General features: G+C 45.3%; 1 protein-coding gene across 5 annotated transcripts in view; it reads right to left on the reverse strand.

Moving 5' to 3' along the window:
• Window positions 1-15521, reverse strand: part of LOC136848050 (myosin heavy chain, clone 203-like) — a 31096-nt gene extending 15575 nt beyond the window's left edge. The window contains exons 1-6 of one of the 5 annotated variants that reach the window (XM_067120176.1): window positions 15216-15516; window positions 5151-5259; window positions 4851-4955; window positions 3201-3345; window positions 1911-1977; window positions 1417-1559 (exon numbers count right to left, since the gene is read on the reverse strand). In XM_067120176.1, coding sequence (XP_066976277.1) covers window positions 1417-1559; window positions 1911-1977; window positions 3201-3345; window positions 4851-4955; window positions 5151-5259; window positions 15216-15308 — 662 coding nt within the window. In that variant the 5' untranslated portion in view covers window positions 15309-15516. Of the gene's footprint in view, window positions 1-1416; window positions 1560-1910; window positions 1978-3200; window positions 3346-4850; window positions 4956-5150; window positions 5260-15215 lie in introns of all 5 variants that reach the window. The other 4 variants (XM_067120175.1, XM_067120179.1, XM_067120180.1 and 1 more) reach the window with 4 other exon arrangements.
• Window positions 15522-17028: the final 1507 nt, after the last annotated feature.

A 17028-nucleotide genomic window follows, 5' to 3' on the forward strand; every position in this document is an offset into this window, starting at 1 on the left:
ACTTAAAAACAAAATATATATGTCCCTTTATTTATAAGTACCTAGAGATTCATTTACGCTAACTAGAAGCAAGAAATGCCCTCTGAACCGAGTTAAATGCGGCGAAATAAAGACCGCGTGATCGATTCCCAAATCAAAACATTTGATTGCTATGATCGGAATTTATAATGCAAAAGCAATATAAGAATATTTACGATTGGATACAGTGTAGTAAAGCATAACTTTTCCATGGATCTTTTAAATTAAAAGATGCACATTCGTTATTTCGATGTTGGTATAATACGGACGTTTGTATAATACGGTGTTATGTGAAAATAGAATACAGTATAATGTAGGCTAGGCTACCGTATATGATATACGAAAGTGCAGGCTAGGCCTTGTTTGTTATTCAATTTCTCTTTATACTGACTTATCATGTCAATCTGCATTGAACCTGCAGAATTAGCTGACACTAATAATTACTATACCATATATGTATAAATTATACTGTGTAGTGTAGGCTAGGCTACCATATATGTATAGATGGTACTGATTACCCTAGTGTAGGCTAGGCCATATTCAAGTTACGATTTTTCAACAAACAATGGGTTTTTTGAAACCTAACCCCATCATAAGTAGGGGAATACCTGTACAGTAGAATTTAGGCCAGAGGCCAAGCACTGGGACCTATGAGGTCATTCAATACTAAATGGAAACTGATCATGAACAAGTTTGAAAAGTGTAACAGGAGGAAACATCTCACAGTTGCACTATGAATCAATTGTCCTCAGAGGGTAGAAAGAACATGGAAGAGAATATGAACAGAGGTACAGTAAAGGGAATGAAATGGGTTGCAGCTAGAGGAAGGAGGGATGCTGCATTTTCCTCCTCTAGCCCAGATTCTGCCTCCTCTCCCAGGTCAGGTAGGATAGGGCTGAAAGGGACGCTGCTGAGTTGTCTTCCTAGCCCAGGACATTTCCTCTTAGATGATTCATGGGTTTGCATCTTGAATGCAAATACATACTGATAATCACAATATATCACAAACACACACACACAAAACAGAAAGAAAAACCCAGAACGCCAAGGCAAAGAAAGAACAGGTGCGTAAAAAACTGGCTTCTATGCTAGAAAGGGCGGCACACATCTTGCTCGAAGACGGTTTGAGAGATAACTGGTGAGTCACAGCATAAACGAAGGGAAGAGGAGGTCAGACTCCACCTACTCTCTCTCTCTCTCCATTATGCACTCATGCCAACAAACCTTGTTCTATTTTTAACCTGATCCACCTATGATTTGAGACTTTTCCCCATACGTAAAGACCTATGGTTTGTTCTGTATATGAACAATAAATTTTTTCTTCATGGAAACTGCTATATCATAAATGAAAAAATCTAGTTGTCAAGATTACTTCACATTTACAGGTACAACACTTACAAAATTAGCTTTAGTTCATCAACTTTAAGACGGTCATCCATTTTTTGCAGAAGAGAAATTTTTTCCTGTTGAATTACAGAAATCTCATTTTCTAATGAAATTATATCTTCATCGATCTTTGACTCATCTTCCTCGTCTTGGCACTGAATCACCAAAAAAGATATAAAAAAGTCACATAAGTTAAAAACAGTGTCACATAATACCTTGTAAAATTTTAAAAACACAACTGATGTAAGAGCTCATTCAATTACCAATTAATTATATTCAATAAAATACTCTACAAAAATTAAATGTACATAATATAAACAACACAGTATAATTCTCTAGGTTTCAATTACTGAAACAATATTCTAAGAGGACAACTAATTTTTTCATTTAAAGGTACATCTCTCTCTTTCAACCACACATTTCAAAAATAAAAGAAGTGACCATAAAGATCCCATATATAATTCCTTTATAAGAAAATGAATGTTGTTTTTATCGCTACTACTTACAGTATCTCTGAGTTTCAAATTCCGAAATTTGAAGAGGATATCTCTGCTGACACCTTCAATCTCACTCCTGAGTAAAGATGGGAAAGAAAATGAAATAACTGTATATAAACACTGATAATTTACTCAGCAAATTTAACAGCAATAAACTAAAAAACAAAAAAGGACAGTGTCACATTTGATTGTTTCTACCTAACAAATTTTAATTGTGGATATTGTGGTTATGTATTATAAAACACTGACAAATGACAAGTGCCTCTACTGTGCATACACCACAGTATAGGTGAAAGAATTTACTTTCTCCACTGTCACTGGATGGCACATGAATTGAGTACAATGAAAAGTCACTTCAATCTGAATATAGGATGGATGGATGGATAGAATCAAACCAGACTTCACAGATTATGCAAGCATGAGAGAATTTTTTGTATAACTGACATCTGATATAGTTTCTTGTAAAAATGCTCTCTAACCTTTACAGGCCAGGTTAAAATATATATCAAGAACATCCCCAGACCGGGCAAAACTTTAATGTTGGCCAGTTAAAAAAAACACAACAATGGAAAGAAGGTATGTAAATGCACATGGTATAAGAAAAGAAACTCTTAAAATATTTTTTGTACCTTCCATGGGAAGTTGAAAGTGAATATGACATTTATGATAAATCATAAATCCAATACTGTACTTAGAATTTAAAGGTGATGGCAATACTGTACTTAAGAATTTAAAGGTGATGCTCTCTTAGCAAGAAGAATCAACTGGTTGTTATTACTTGCAACTTATTGTAGAATCAACCATTGGATAGAATATAAAAATAAATTAACTCTTCATCAGGCTAAACACTGGGCCTGGCTGGAACCTATGAGGTCATTCAGTGCTGAAACAGAAATTTACAGTAAAAAGGTTTGAAACATTTAACAGGAGGAAAACCTCGCAGTTCCACTATGAATCAATTGTTAGGAGAGGGTGGAAGGTAAGATGGAAGAGAATATGAACATAGGTACAGTAAAAGGAATGACAGTGGTTGCAGTTGGGGACTAAATGAAAATTCTTCATTTGGGTGAAGTATACAATTACTCTTGAGTCAAAACAAGTCACCAGTGTATGGACCTTGTGATTTGGGGCCTTCAGTGAACAAGCACATTTAATATTCTGCAAAAGATACTGACTTAAAACTGGTAACTACACACAAACGTATTTGAAAATGAAAACAGGTCAAACAAAACATCAAAATACATGTACCAATACCAATGAAAAATAAATAAAATACTGTCAGTTACTAAGTTAACTTACACTTTTGCATCAAGTTGCTCCCTGAGTTCTCTCTCTCTTGTAAGTTTCTGGTCGAGTGCACTCCTAACTCTATCAGCTGTTGCCTTCATTTCATTCAAAACTGTTTCCTGGCATTTTTCACGCTCCTCATGCTCTTTCAATACACCTGTGGAATATGCGTTTCTATGAAGTATTTAACTTTTTTTAAAATGACAATATATTGCATCTGAATGAATCATACAATAACAAATGAGGTGTAACACACATTTTCTTTATTGTTCATTTCAGCCATATACTATATATTTTTTAATCATCAACTCCAGTTTAAAGACTCTTCTACACCCCCACTCATCTTATTGCTACATGTCTGAGACTTTAGGCAATGCATGCAAAAGCCAAAACTTCAGTGATCTAACTTTTCCTTCATGCAAAATAGCTTTTGTCTGAGCTTGTTAACTTTATAATTTTAAGCACAAACTTAATCAGTCTCCATGGGATCAGGGGATGAGGAGTCAAGTACTACTGACATACACAAACAAATAGTACAGTACCATTGCTCTCAAAAATGACTAAAATCTACCTTTATAAGATAGTGTGGCTACCACTCATAATGCACAAGAGACTTTCATAAGACAAGCTGCAATGCTATTAACTCAACCTGCAAGATCTCAAAAAATTACATTTTTATGATAAAATTAAGTTCTATATATACTTACCAAGTAATTGCATTGCTTTAATTCCAACCTGCATGGCAGTTTAAATTTTGAAATTCGTGGTAGCGCTTCTTTTGTTTTGTGTACATGAATAGCTCCGCCCACTTTCAGGGGAGGAGGGATGGCTCCGATTCTGTAATTACTTGACAAGTACCTAAAAAACTTAATTCTACCAAAAATATTTTTATATACGTGAACTTACCAAGTAATTACGTACATTGCTGAATCCCACACTGACAGGAGGTAGGACACATGGACATACTTCTACCCCAAAACATTAGTAATGGTAATGAATCTCAGAATACAGGCAGTCCCTGGTTATCGGTGGGGGTTCTGTTCCCGACAGCTTGACAACAACCAAAAAATCCAATTAGTATTGTTGTCGCTAGACAAGCACCGTAAAACCGGATTGGTAATAACCGAGGCCGCCGATAACTGGGGACTGCCTGTAGAAAAATGACATTTTTATAATAAAATAAATTTTTATATATACTTATCAAATAATTACATAGCTATAGTTTGTACTTTACGCGGCAGCTCAAAATTCAAAATTCATGGTAGCACCGTTTTGTTTTGGGTGTAGGTATACTGCCGTGCCCACTATCAGGGAAGAATAAGTACAAGGTAGCTAAAGAGCTCAATTTGTTTATGCTCTATGTCCATGAGAGGGGAGGAGGGACGGCTCCGATCATGTAATTATTTGGTAAGTATATACAAAAATTTATTTTATATACTGTAATTATTTGATAAGTATATACAAAAATTTATTTTATTATAAAAACGTCATTTTTATATAAGTAACTTACCATATAATTACATGGCTGAATCCCACATTGATTGGAGGTGGGATGAATGGACATATACTAACCCTCCCTCCCCCCCCAAAAAAAAAACTGATATGGAGAAGAATTTGGAATAGAACATTAGCTAGCATCTGAAATGCTTGTTGTAACCTTACCTGGCGAAGGAGCAACAGCAGACAGGTACTGCCTCTGGCTGTAGCTCCTCTTGACCTGTAGCAGCGTGGCGGTAGGGCCAAGGGTTGCCTCTACTTGAGTGGGTGCTTTGCAATGTAGGAGGTTAATCACAGGTTGCCAAAGCTAACAATCCCAAAAGGTCACAAATAATATGTGGATATGCCCTTGCCCTGGGCACAGTACAGTACAATAGAACAACAAAGACCAGATAAAATTAACCTACACCACATGAAAATTTTAGCCAAACCATAAACTAGAGATTGGTGACACTCAAAACTCACCTTTAAGAACCTCAAGTTGAACCTTAGCCTGAGAAGTTAGCTTTTTTTCTTTCAATAACTTTTCTTGCAATGACTTCCTTCTATCAATGGCTTGTTGCAAGTTCTTACTCTGAAAAAGAAATTTCTTTGTCAATAGTAAAGCACTTCACATTAAAACTATACGCAGGACAGAGTACCAACACTCAATAAATGATAAGAGATGAAATAAAAAATTTAGGCCAGAAGCCAAGCACTGGGACCTATGAGGTCATTCAGTACTAAATGGAAACTGATCATGAACAAGTTTGAAAAGTGTAACAGGAGGAAACACCTCAGAGTTGCACCATGAATCAACTGTCCTCAGCAGGTGGAAAGAACATGGAAGAGAATATGAACAGAGGTACAGTAAAGGGAATGAATTGGGTTGCAGCTAGAGGAAGGAGGGATGCTGCAAAGAATCTTAAGTAATGCCTATAGTGTACCGTACGAGATTGGACTGACAGCACTACACCCCCTCCCCAAGGTAGAGAGAAGGAGAGAATAAGAAAAATAATAGATATAGAAATACCACAAAATTTGGAAAAGATAGTGACACTGTATGAAGCTAGAGGCAATAAAATGTCAACAGGATAACAGACGGTTTAAGTATGAATTGTTTTGAGGATACAGCTAACAGGAAGAAACATGAGATTAATTTGAAAGAGGAACTAGAAGAGGTAGGGCTCTTTCATAATGGGCATGAAAGTATTGTATGTTTGTGACCAAAGTATAGATTTAAAACAAGGAAGATGCTTGGAAATGTGATGTTCCTAGTCTGGAAATCAAAGCTATATTCCAAAGATTTAGTGATAAAAACAAGAGAAAACCATAGTTACAGTAATAGTAGATGCAGAGGCAGCAGGACTAAGAACAAGAGTAGGCCAAGGGATACGAGGCACTTGAAAAGCCAACTGTCTGAGAAAGATTTTAATAGCCACATAAAAATCATCTGAGAATCTACCAATCCTATCTGATAAACTAAGTTTACACCGTCAGAGGTTTTACTACATACTAGTAAACAAAGCTTGCTTCCTCAGGTTACAAAAAATAATTTTTAAAGTAAATTGTATTTTTCCTAACTATACAAACCCGAGGTTCTTTACATTAGGAATTACTTTCAGGCGTAGGCTGGAAACGGCCGTTGAACTTCAAACAAGGTGGTTAGACAGTTAACTACTGTCCGGGACTACTGTCCGGGAGACGGGAGTACCGCCTACCCGGATGTAAACATTCCAATTTGCCTTTCAGGCCAGGTATCAGATTGAGGTGGGCATAAAGTATAAAGGACCTCGGGTTTGTATAGTTAGGAAAAATACAATTTACTTTAAAAATTGTTATTTGTTCCGACACAATATACAAACCCTCGGTCCTTTACATTAGGAGACTCACTGATTGGAGGGAGGAATCTGATAAAGTCTCTCTGAACTGACTGGAGTTCATCACCTTGTCTTCCCTTCCTGGTCGTGAGAGCGAGGAAGGGAAAACTGCCTCTGACAAAAGATCGGGTTGTAAGAAACGCAGGATCAGTTGTCACACTTCTGGGTCCCTTTGCATGAAAGAGGAGACGTCAGTTCATGCAAAGTAGGCTAGGAAGAATTTGACGTCGGATGACAATAAGGCAAATACAAGCATTGGGTTTGTCTCATAGTCATGGTCTCCTTCCTCCCCTTGCAAGAGGAAGGAGTGGGGTTGCTTCTATTAACCAGAACGGAAATAGAACGGGAGCTCCCGTTATGTGCTTACCTGCCTTGATCGCCAGATCCAGCTTGTAACGGCACATCCGCTCCCTGCCCATGGGAAGAGAGCCAGGACGGGAGAAAGAAGAGAGGCCAGTCACTCCACATTCAATTTCCCAATCACAACCATACAACATAGGTGAGATGCAACCTGTCCTGTTAGAGGAGCTGGATAAGGTACACAACTTGTTAAGCAGCCACCACAGGACCCAAGGAAAAAGTGTCCAAGGACTTGTGTGCAACATCCCGGAGGTAGAAGGAGGTGAAGGTAGTCTGCTGGGACCACACACCCGCCTTCAGCACTTGTGACACCGACATATTCTTCCGGAATGCGAGGGACAGACCAATGCTGCGGACCTCGTGAGCTCTCGGACGAAGCGTACCAGTGTCGTCTTCTCCTGCAGCAGAGTACGCTCTCCTTATTGTCTCACGAAGCCAGAAAGAGATGGTGTTCTTGGACACTTCTTTCTTGGTCAAGCCAGAGTCGTCGACACTCAGGCCGGAGGCGCCAAGTTCTCTTCAGATAGCGCCGCAGCACTCTAACAGGACACAGTAGCATCTCGTCTGGTTCATTACCTACAAAGTCCTCTAGGGAGGGGATTGTGAAGGACTCGAACCGTGCGTCAGGGACCGAAGGGTTCTGAGTCTTCGCTACGAAATCCGGGACGAAATCGAGCGTAACTGATCCCCATCCCCTCAAGTGTTTAACATCAAAGGAAAATCCGTGAAGCTCGCCAGCTCTCTTCGCCGATGACAGGGCTAGCAAGAAGACGGTCTTGAGGGTCAGATCCCTGTCTGACGACTCTCATAAAGGCTCATACGGTGCACGAGTCAGGCTCCTTAGGACGAGAGTCACATCCCACGCAGAGAGCCTGAGATCCCTGGGTGGGCAAGACTGTTCGAAGCTTCTCATGAGTAGAGAAATCTCGAAGGAGGAGGAGATGTCTATTCCTTTCAGCCGTAAGACTTGGCTGAGTGCAGTGCGGTAGCCTTTCACAGCTGAAACAGAGAGAAGCTTCTCTCGGCGAAGGAAGACGAGGAAGTCCGCGACCCGCTGAACAGTAGCTCCGACCGGAGAGATACCCCTTCGACGACACCAACCACAGAAGACGGACCACTTTTCCTGGTATACTGCTGCAGAGGATATTCTGAGGTATCCTGCCATCTCTGTTGCTGCGCGGCGCAAAAAGCCTCTCGCTCGCAAGAGATGGTGGATAACCTCCAGCCGTGAAGACACAGGGAATGCACTGCCAGGTGGAACCGCTCTGCGTGAGGTTGACGCAGGAGGTTGGGCCAGGGGGGAATCTCTCTCGGCGCCTCGGAGAGGAGAGCTAGCAGGTCCGGGTACCAAACGGCCTGGGGCCATTTGGGTGCCACCAGAGTCATTCTGAGATTCGGGGTGATCATCACTCGGCTAATCACTCAGCGAATCAGACAGAACGGGGGAAAGGCATATGCGTCGAGATTGTCCCACGGGTGTTGGAACGCGTCCTCTGCAGCGGCCCATGGGTCCGGCACGACACAACAGAAGACCTGGAGCTTTCTGTTGTGCCGGGTGGCGAACAGATCGATGGCTGGACGCCCCCACAGGTCGAACAGCCTTTCCGCTACTTCCTGATGGAGGGACCATTTGGTCCCTACCACTTGGCCCTGGCGGCTGAGCTTGTCTGCCACGACATTCCTCTTGCCTGGAATGTACCTGGCTGACAGCTCTACCGAGTGAGCCATAGCCCACTCGTGCACCTGCATCGTCAACTGATGAAGCTGGTGGGACACCAGTCCCCCCTGCTTGTTGATGTATGCCACTACCGTGGTATTGTCACCCATCAGTACCACGGAGTGTCCCATCACTTGATCCCGGAACTCTTGGAGGGCCAGGAAGGCCGCCTTGAGTTCTAGGATGTTGATGTGAAGGTGCTCGTCATCTCGGTGCCACACTCCCGAAGTCAGCAACTCCTCCAGGTGTGCGCCCCATCCCTCGGTCGATGCGTCCGAGAACAGAAGCATGTCCGGAGGGGGAGTATGCAGGGATACTCCTATCAAGAGGTTCCTGTCGTCTAACCACCAGCGAAGGTCCTTCCTCACCTCCTCGGAAAGAGGGGGTCTTGGGACTGGGACCAATACTCCTTCAGTCTCCACTGGAGAGACTGCAGGTGAAGACGCCCGTGAGGTACTAGCTTCTCCAAAGACGACAGGTGACCGATGACGACTTGCCATTGCCGAGCTGGCTGCTCCCGCCGTGACAGGAACAGCTGTGCTGCCTGCCTGAACTTGATGATACGAGAGTCTGAGGGAAAGACTTTCGCTGCCACCATATCTATCAGCATGCCCAGGTACTTTATCCTCTGCTTGGGGGTGAGATCTGACTTCTCCAGATTTACCATGATCCCTAGATCTCGGCAAAACTCAAGGAGCCGATCCCTGTCCTGTAGCAACTGCGAGCGAGAGCTTGCCAGGACTAGCCAGTCGTCGAGATACCTCAGAAGACGTATCCCGTGCGAGTGGGCCTAAGCTGACATGAGGGAGAATACTCTCGTGAACACCTGGGGAGTGGTCGAGAGCCCGAAGCAGTGCCCTGAATTGGAAGACCGACTCCCCGAGGACAAAGCGGAGGTACTTGCGAGAGGACAGATGGATGGGTATTTGGAAATATGCATCCTTCAGGTCCACCGTAAGCATGAAGTCATTCTCCCTGATGGAGGCCAGCACAGTTTGTGCTGTTTCCATCGTGAACAGAGTCTGGCGAATGAAATGGTTCAAGGGAGAGAGGCCTATGACCGGTCTCCATCCCCCTGAGGCTTTCTCTACAAGAAAGACACGGCTGTAAAAGCCTGGAGACTGGTCCGACACGACTTCTACAGCACCCTTGCTCAGCATGGCTTGCACTTCTTGCTGTAGTGTGGTGTCCTTCAACGAACCTGGAACATATGTCTGGGGATGGACCGGAGAGTAGGTGAGGGGAGGCCGAGACTCGAAGGGTAGTAGATATCCCTCCCGAAGGACATCCACTATCCAGGTCTCAGCTCCATGTCACTGCCAAGTTGCCCAATGGCTCGACAGGCATCCCCCACCTTCAGCAGCTTTTGGGGGGGAACGCCGCCCATAGCGTTTCCCCTTCTTCTTCTTACCCTTGCCCCCTTTAGCGGCTTGGAAAGTGGGCTGAAAAGGGCGGGAGGGGCACCCCCTTCTCGAGGAAGAAGAAGGCTGGGTGTTTCCTCGGGACCCCTTCGAAGACTGGGACTTCTTAGGGGCCGAGGAAGTGCCAGCCTGGCCCGAAGACTTGGCCACAGTGGAATGCGAAGACCTGGAGGTCTTGGCCACTGCCTGGTGGACAAGCCGGTCGCTGTCATCGGCATGGCGCTTGTCCACCGCGGCGTCCACCAGCTCTCTGGGGAAGAGAGTGGAGGAACCCAGCAACGGTCCATTCCGCAGGGCGATAGCTGACTCAGGACCTACAGACCTGGCAAGGCGAGAGAGAACGGCATCCCTTCGCTTTAGCACAAGGTTCGCCCACAGGTTTGCAGTCTGGTGGGCGAGGTAGGAGATAGCCCTACCCCCAGACTGGCACAATCTCCCAAAGGCGGAGTCCTCCCCAGGTACAATAGTGCCTGAGGAAGCAGCTACCTTCGATACTGTGAAGGACCACAGATTGAGCCAGGAGACTGCTTGGAAGGCAGCCATGGCAGTGGCTTCCAGGGTTGCAGCTTCTTGCTGAGAGAGGGAGATACTCTCTGCAGTCAATTGCTGCAACGACAGACCCGGATCCAAACGAGTCAGGTCCGGTTCAATCTGCTTAGTCAGCAACGCCCCTTCCACTGGAGTGTAGAAGCGGTTCTGTCGAGGCAGAGGAGGAGGAAGAAGCTTGTCCGAGCAGCTCGAACGAAGCGAACTGTCTTGCCCAGACACAAAATGGTCGAGTACCCCCTCGGCAAGCGTGGACCACGGCGGCCCCACCAAAGCCTTGGGTTCCTTCTTGGGTCCCCAGAAGGATTCGAAGCATGACAGACGATCAACAGATGAGGCCGTGGTCCCTTCCCCGAGGTCATTGTGCTGACGAATCAGCGCGATAACCTCAGCAAAAGTCCTCTGTATTTCGGGGGTGTCCGCATCCTGGGGCAGACAACCCTCGAGTCCTTCCAGAGTGCAGTCCTCCCGAACTACTCTCCCCGCAGGTGGGAGAACCTCGGCAGAACCCCGTGGACCTTCCTGAACCACGCGGGCGTAGGACCTGGTCGAGCCGAGAACCGAGCCAGGTTTGTACCCCCACGCAGTAGAACTCTGAAGAGAACACTCCCCAGAGTTCCTCCTCTCCGCCTCACGCCCCTGGAAGAAACCGAAGGGGCGGAGGGGACAGGTGAGGAAGATCGGGCGCTCCCACTGGCTTTACTGGCCGAACCAGCAGAGGCAGTGGGCCGAGGGCGGTCACCAACCCACGGTGATGACGAGCCCCCCGGGTCGAGGAGACTGCTTTCGCCCAGGCGAAGCAATCTCCTGAGGAGAGCAGAGCGACTTGTAAGAGCCGAGCCGCGCACTCGCCTCCTCCAAGCCAGGCTGGCTGCGCGGACGTGGCCAGGGACTGGGAGGAGTCGAGCGCGCGGCTGGCTGCCGCGAGCTTGTGCTGTCCTCTGGACGCGCCCCAGTCTTCTTCGAGGCCAGATCCTCTCGGGAAGACTGAGCAGGGGACCTCTTCTCCACCTCCCCTTGCGTTCGGCCCTGAGGGTCTGAAGCACTATCCCGGGAACCTGACTTGGCACCTGAAGGAGTGCCAGCATGAAGAGACGGAGCACCTGCATGCCCTAGCTCTTTCTCTCGCCCCACGCCCTGGTCTGTATGGTGAGAAGTTTCTCCCGTATCAAGAGTGGGGTACCTGGGTCTCCTTGGGGACCCAGGTACTCGGAGCAACTTCGCGAACGAGTGTCCGATGCGAACTCACTGGCCTTCGACGCAGGAAGTTTCTTAGGTGCAGCGGGGGGGGTGCAGGCCTTGGTCTGCACTCCCTTGGCTCCCGGTGCCACTGCTCCGGAGGCCAGGGCAGCGGTTCCCTGATCCGAGGATCGGGAAGAGCCGACGAGAGATCCCACTGCCTTCCCTGTGGAAGGAAGCAGACCCTTAGAAGCCTCAGTGCGAGAAGCAGACTTCTTCTTCTTGGCTGCGGCCTCGGAAGGAGAAGACAAGAAGAGCAGGCGAAGAAGATGATGATGAAGAAGAAGATGAAGGAAGACGACGACACCTTCCTAGACCTCTTCTTCTTCAACATCTGCTTCAGGAACGCCGTCAAGTCCCCAGGCCAGGAGAGCAAGAACGCAGACTCAGGAACAGCAGGAGGGGCTGCAGCAGAAGGCACATCCCGGGCAGAGACCGAGGAGCTCGAGCCAGCATTTGCCTGGGTGGAGAGCCGCGTGTCGACCAGGAACAAAAGTGGGCGGGGCCGGGAATGCAGGCGCCGCCCCTCCCGCATGGATATTCAAGTCAGGCCGTGCCAGGGTCGATGGGATGGGGACTGGAACAGACGAAGGGCCGGGCTGGAAAGTCAGACAGGGAACAGAAGTCGTGGACAGGCCAGGGTCAGCAATGGGGGCAGCGACAGTCACATACGGGTATGATGACGTCACCATGTAGGCAGGGCCAGCATGCGTGAAAGGAGCCAGGAAGCCAGGAGGCAGCGGAACAGCGTGTTGCAACGCAGGTGACGCCGACACTTGGGTGTCTAGATGCGATGCAACTGACACCAGGAGCTGAGCAAACCTCGACATGGTGACGGTCGTAGTAGTGACTGTCGTTGCCGAGTGAGTCGTAACTGGAGCGGGGGGCAGAGGAGCCAATCCCTCCAGTGACGTGCCAAGTAGGCCCAGGTGTAGCCAGGATGAACTTGGAATTGATGCCTGGCTATCCAGCCCGAGACCTGAAGCGAGAGTCGGGTTAGTACAGGAAGCCCCTACCCGCTCCGGAGGAAAAAACTCCCCTCCGGAACGGGAAGAGACCTCAGAGAGGATGTCCCGGTCCAACTCTTCCCGCCCTTCCACAAACGATGAAACGTAAGAGGAAGGGGAGGGGGAGTCCTCACCCGAGGGAGAGGGAGCAAGCAGGGGAAGTTCGCCGGGAGGGAGAAACGAGCCCGACACATTCGCCACCACTGGAGTCGTCGGGGGCGTGTTTCCCTCGGATGACTCCTTGGTAAGCTTATGATGGTAACGTCTCCTCCCCTCGAACTTCCCCCATTGCTCGGAGGACCAAGAACAACACTCACTACAGGGGTCGTCGCGTGAACACACGCCCCCTGCAAGATGTACAGAGGGCGTGTGGGTCCGCGTCGACTCTAGATCTAAAAGAGTTGCACTTTTTACCCCCCTACCCCAGGACACAGCGTGTTAAGTAGAAAAAGAAAGCTGTCAGGCAGAGAGCGGCGAAGAACAACGTCCGTGCGCTACGACGGTCGAAAGCAAATTGGAATGTTTACATCCGGGCAGGCGGTACTCCCGCCTCCCGGACAGTAGTTAACTGCCTAACCACCTTGTTTGAAGTTCAACGGCCGTTTCCAGCCTACGCCTGAAAGTAATCCCTAATGTAAAGGACCGAGGGTTTGTATATTGTCGGAACAAGCTGAAAATTATTTCTTTGTAAACAGTTCACTAATGCGTTGTCTGCTCTCGGATGTTCTGCCACCCATGTGTCTCATGCCCCATTGTTTTACCCTAGGAAAAATCAATTTCCAGGGTAATAGTCCATGCGGAGCTCTTGCTTAGAAATACCGTTGTGTGTATCCTAACCTAATTAATGTGGCCCAAGTACACAAATATATGTCAATAAATAACAAAAAAGATAGGAAAACGCGAAAAATAAGCTACATCATGAAGTCCACAGCAAAAGCGTTGAAATTTGTCTCAGGAATCTGGATTGCTCCAACAACCAATATTTTCAAATGAATTATAATGAACACCTAATATTTACTCAATTTATAACCTTATTCTGGTGTTTAGCTACCTAGTTATTTAAATATTATCTAGCGCTCTGGCGTCACGAAAATTCGCTAGTTTCCTGTCCAAGCCTCATAGGTGCCAACGTTTACCACTGATATCAAGGAAGCGGTGTCAGCGTCTATGGGTACAAATATTTTGCAGATTTAACACAAGAAACGGGCAGTTCGTTTACACAGGTGACTTGGCAAATATCGAGATGGCATCGCTAATCCATTTTTAAAGTGTTTTAAGTAAAAGTTTCGAGAGCGTCATGGCCAGTAAGTTAGCACCGTGCACGGCTAAAGCTTAACGAACATCTATTTAATCAGAAATATGCCATTATTTCATAATTTAGGAGAAACTGTTACTTTGATAGGAAAGTAGAGGTCTCGGCATGTTGTGTAGAGGGGGCAAAAGTCTCACTGATGCTGATGGGGGCACGTTTGAATGCATTTTCTGGAAGTGTCCAAACAGTGGAGGAATGTCGCAGTGTGCCATGCCCCAAGCGTTTACCCTATACTTTTAGTGTTGCTGATGAAGGCGGTGTTGTTTATTGTCCGTCTATTATTATTAACCTTGTATCTACCTAACATGGTTGGGGAACCTTTGGAAATAAGGGGTTTTGGAAACGGGAGATAGACCGGAAGGCCATGTTGCTGTTCTGGGATGGTTCGGTGCATGCGCAAGTCATCAGGGAGCCATATGTTTGAGAAAAGGTTGGCTTAGGAAACCTATTAATCTATAATAGGGACTATACTAACATAATGTACCCCAACCCAACCTGGCAAGCCGTCTTACTTCGTCAGGGGGATCCACTCACAACCCCATGGTGAAGGACCGCCACTATTTACCAAAAGCTCCCCTGTAACACTGCGCATACATGATGGCATTCCAGGATGGCCAGCATACAACTTCTGTGGTTAATTACAGTCGACCAACAAAAAAAATAACTGAATTCTTGATAAACCAAAATACTATGGCTAGGAAAAATCAATATCCAAAGTAATAGCCTACCTGGTGCAGTGATACTGGTTTAGCCTAGTTCTACCCACACAACTAAGATTTCACCATGATAACCCTCCCACATGGATAATCCACGTGGGGGGAGCATGAGGGGAAGTGCGAATTTAGGCGTGGTTTGGTTAGCCTACATAAAGAAGCAGAGTAGCCTAGGCCTAGCCTTGCCAAGCTACCATTCACCCTAAGCTACATGGGATAGACCATTCTAACGCTGTTGACCAGTATGGACTCACACCCATATAATCAACAAACGACCTCAAGGGATAATATTTCAAACCAAAATATTAACAAAATTATTTGACAAAGATCGAAAGGAAATTTTACACTAAACTTACAAAACGCGCCATGCCCTCTCCATACTCTGCCACTGTATTCTTCAGACCGTCCATTCTAAGGTTTGGGTTTACTAGGCACTTTTTCGGTGGCATGATTCCACTGAAGACAAGCAACGGTCTATACCTGTTAGGAAGCAAAAAAAATTCTAGATTTGCTCCTGCTTGAGAGTTGAACAAATTTTCAATAGGATGTTCGGCCCAATGATCAAATTTAATCTAGGCGTCTTCTGACAACTGATCTGAAATTGTGGGTAGAGCGCTTTTCCGGTTCGGGAAGAGGAAATACTGGTAGTGTCGGGCGTAATCGACTATTTGTAATCGATTATTTCGATTACTCCCCTGAAATGTATTGTAATCGATTATTTTTCAATAATCGATTATTTGAAACGATTACTATATCTACATATATACATGAAATTAGGTGTGTACAATAATTCCAAGGAAAAACAATAATTTTTTTAGCTCCTGTATGATATCCATGGAAAAAGTTCATGGCAACACTGGACTATTGTGTTGCATGTGCATACTGCACTGTGCAGACGACACGATAGGGTACAAACATCTTCAAGCTCTCAAACAGAGGATTCGTCGATCTTATTATATGAGTCTAATAATCGATTATTATTCGATTACTTTGCTGAAAGTAATCAGTAATAGCGATTACTAAAATTTGGTGGATTCGCCCATCACTAGGAAATAGACAATTTGGAAATTTGCAGTGTTGCCACTGATATTTCAGAAAAGCCAAAATGTGGCCTCAAGAAAAGCAAAGATCAGCCACAAAAAGCCAAGGTTAAAATAATTACCATAGTACCAATATTAGATTATCATACTAATGAAAAAATATATCAAGAACCATTTCAACTTACCTATGATGTTAAATAATCTACAAAAGCAACACTTGTGCAGGTTTTGCCATATCACTTCGATCACCATAGGCTCCTCCTCCAGCTGGATGAATGTTAACTTCAGCATATTTTTTTTTTTTTATCTTTCCTGATATCGTTGATGACAATTGCCTGTTTTCTGTTGATTTATGAGAAAACTGGAAGGCTTCTAGCTATAACAAGAAACGTCCAGTCTAGCAATGGCTTGTTTTACATGCAGTCGATATTATAGTAACCTGATTGTTTATTTATTTCTTAATTAGATTGGCTTGAGAGAAAATTCTTTCTGCTACTGTTGACGAATGAGGGAGAGCTAAAACATCACACATGAAATTTGAAAGAATATCAAACTTACCTTTGTTTGTACCATCCTTGATATTACTTACCTAATTCTGCCCAAAATGCGCATGGTGATTGATCTAATTTCTCTGTGCATGAGCTTGCATGCAAAAGACTTTGCCACTGATCTTTAGATCATCAAGGTCTTCATCTTCAACTAATTTTGGGAAGTGCCATGCAAGCTTAATAATCGACCTTCCCTTTTTTTGTGATGACTGAAAGTTTGGGCTCAAGAACTTGAGGAAGAGTTAGTAGCCTACTTCAAAAAGGAAATCTTTTCCTTGTTTGCACACAAAGCTCTGTTAGGAACTTCTGACAACCAAAGCGAAATTTTCCTTCCCCTTCTCCTATTGGTTCTTTCAGCAGTAAGGACTCACATCTTCCTCCTAGGTGCAGATCTTTTATGTCAAAATTAGAAGAATTTCTTCGATCAATTTCTGAAAGTTTATGCGATTCCAAGATTTCCATCAATTTTATCTGTGTTTGCTTCACTTTCGAAGAACCATACAAGTGCTTCCATTGTTCCAAAATTCTTCCTATTACTCCTCCTCGAGACAACCACCGAGTCTGAGATAGCTTCAGTGTCT

This window comes from Macrobrachium rosenbergii, chromosome 18 (assembly GCF_040412425.1).
Source record: "Macrobrachium rosenbergii isolate ZJJX-2024 chromosome 18, ASM4041242v1, whole genome shotgun sequence".
Taxonomy (NCBI): domain Eukaryota; kingdom Metazoa; phylum Arthropoda; class Malacostraca; order Decapoda; family Palaemonidae; genus Macrobrachium; species Macrobrachium rosenbergii.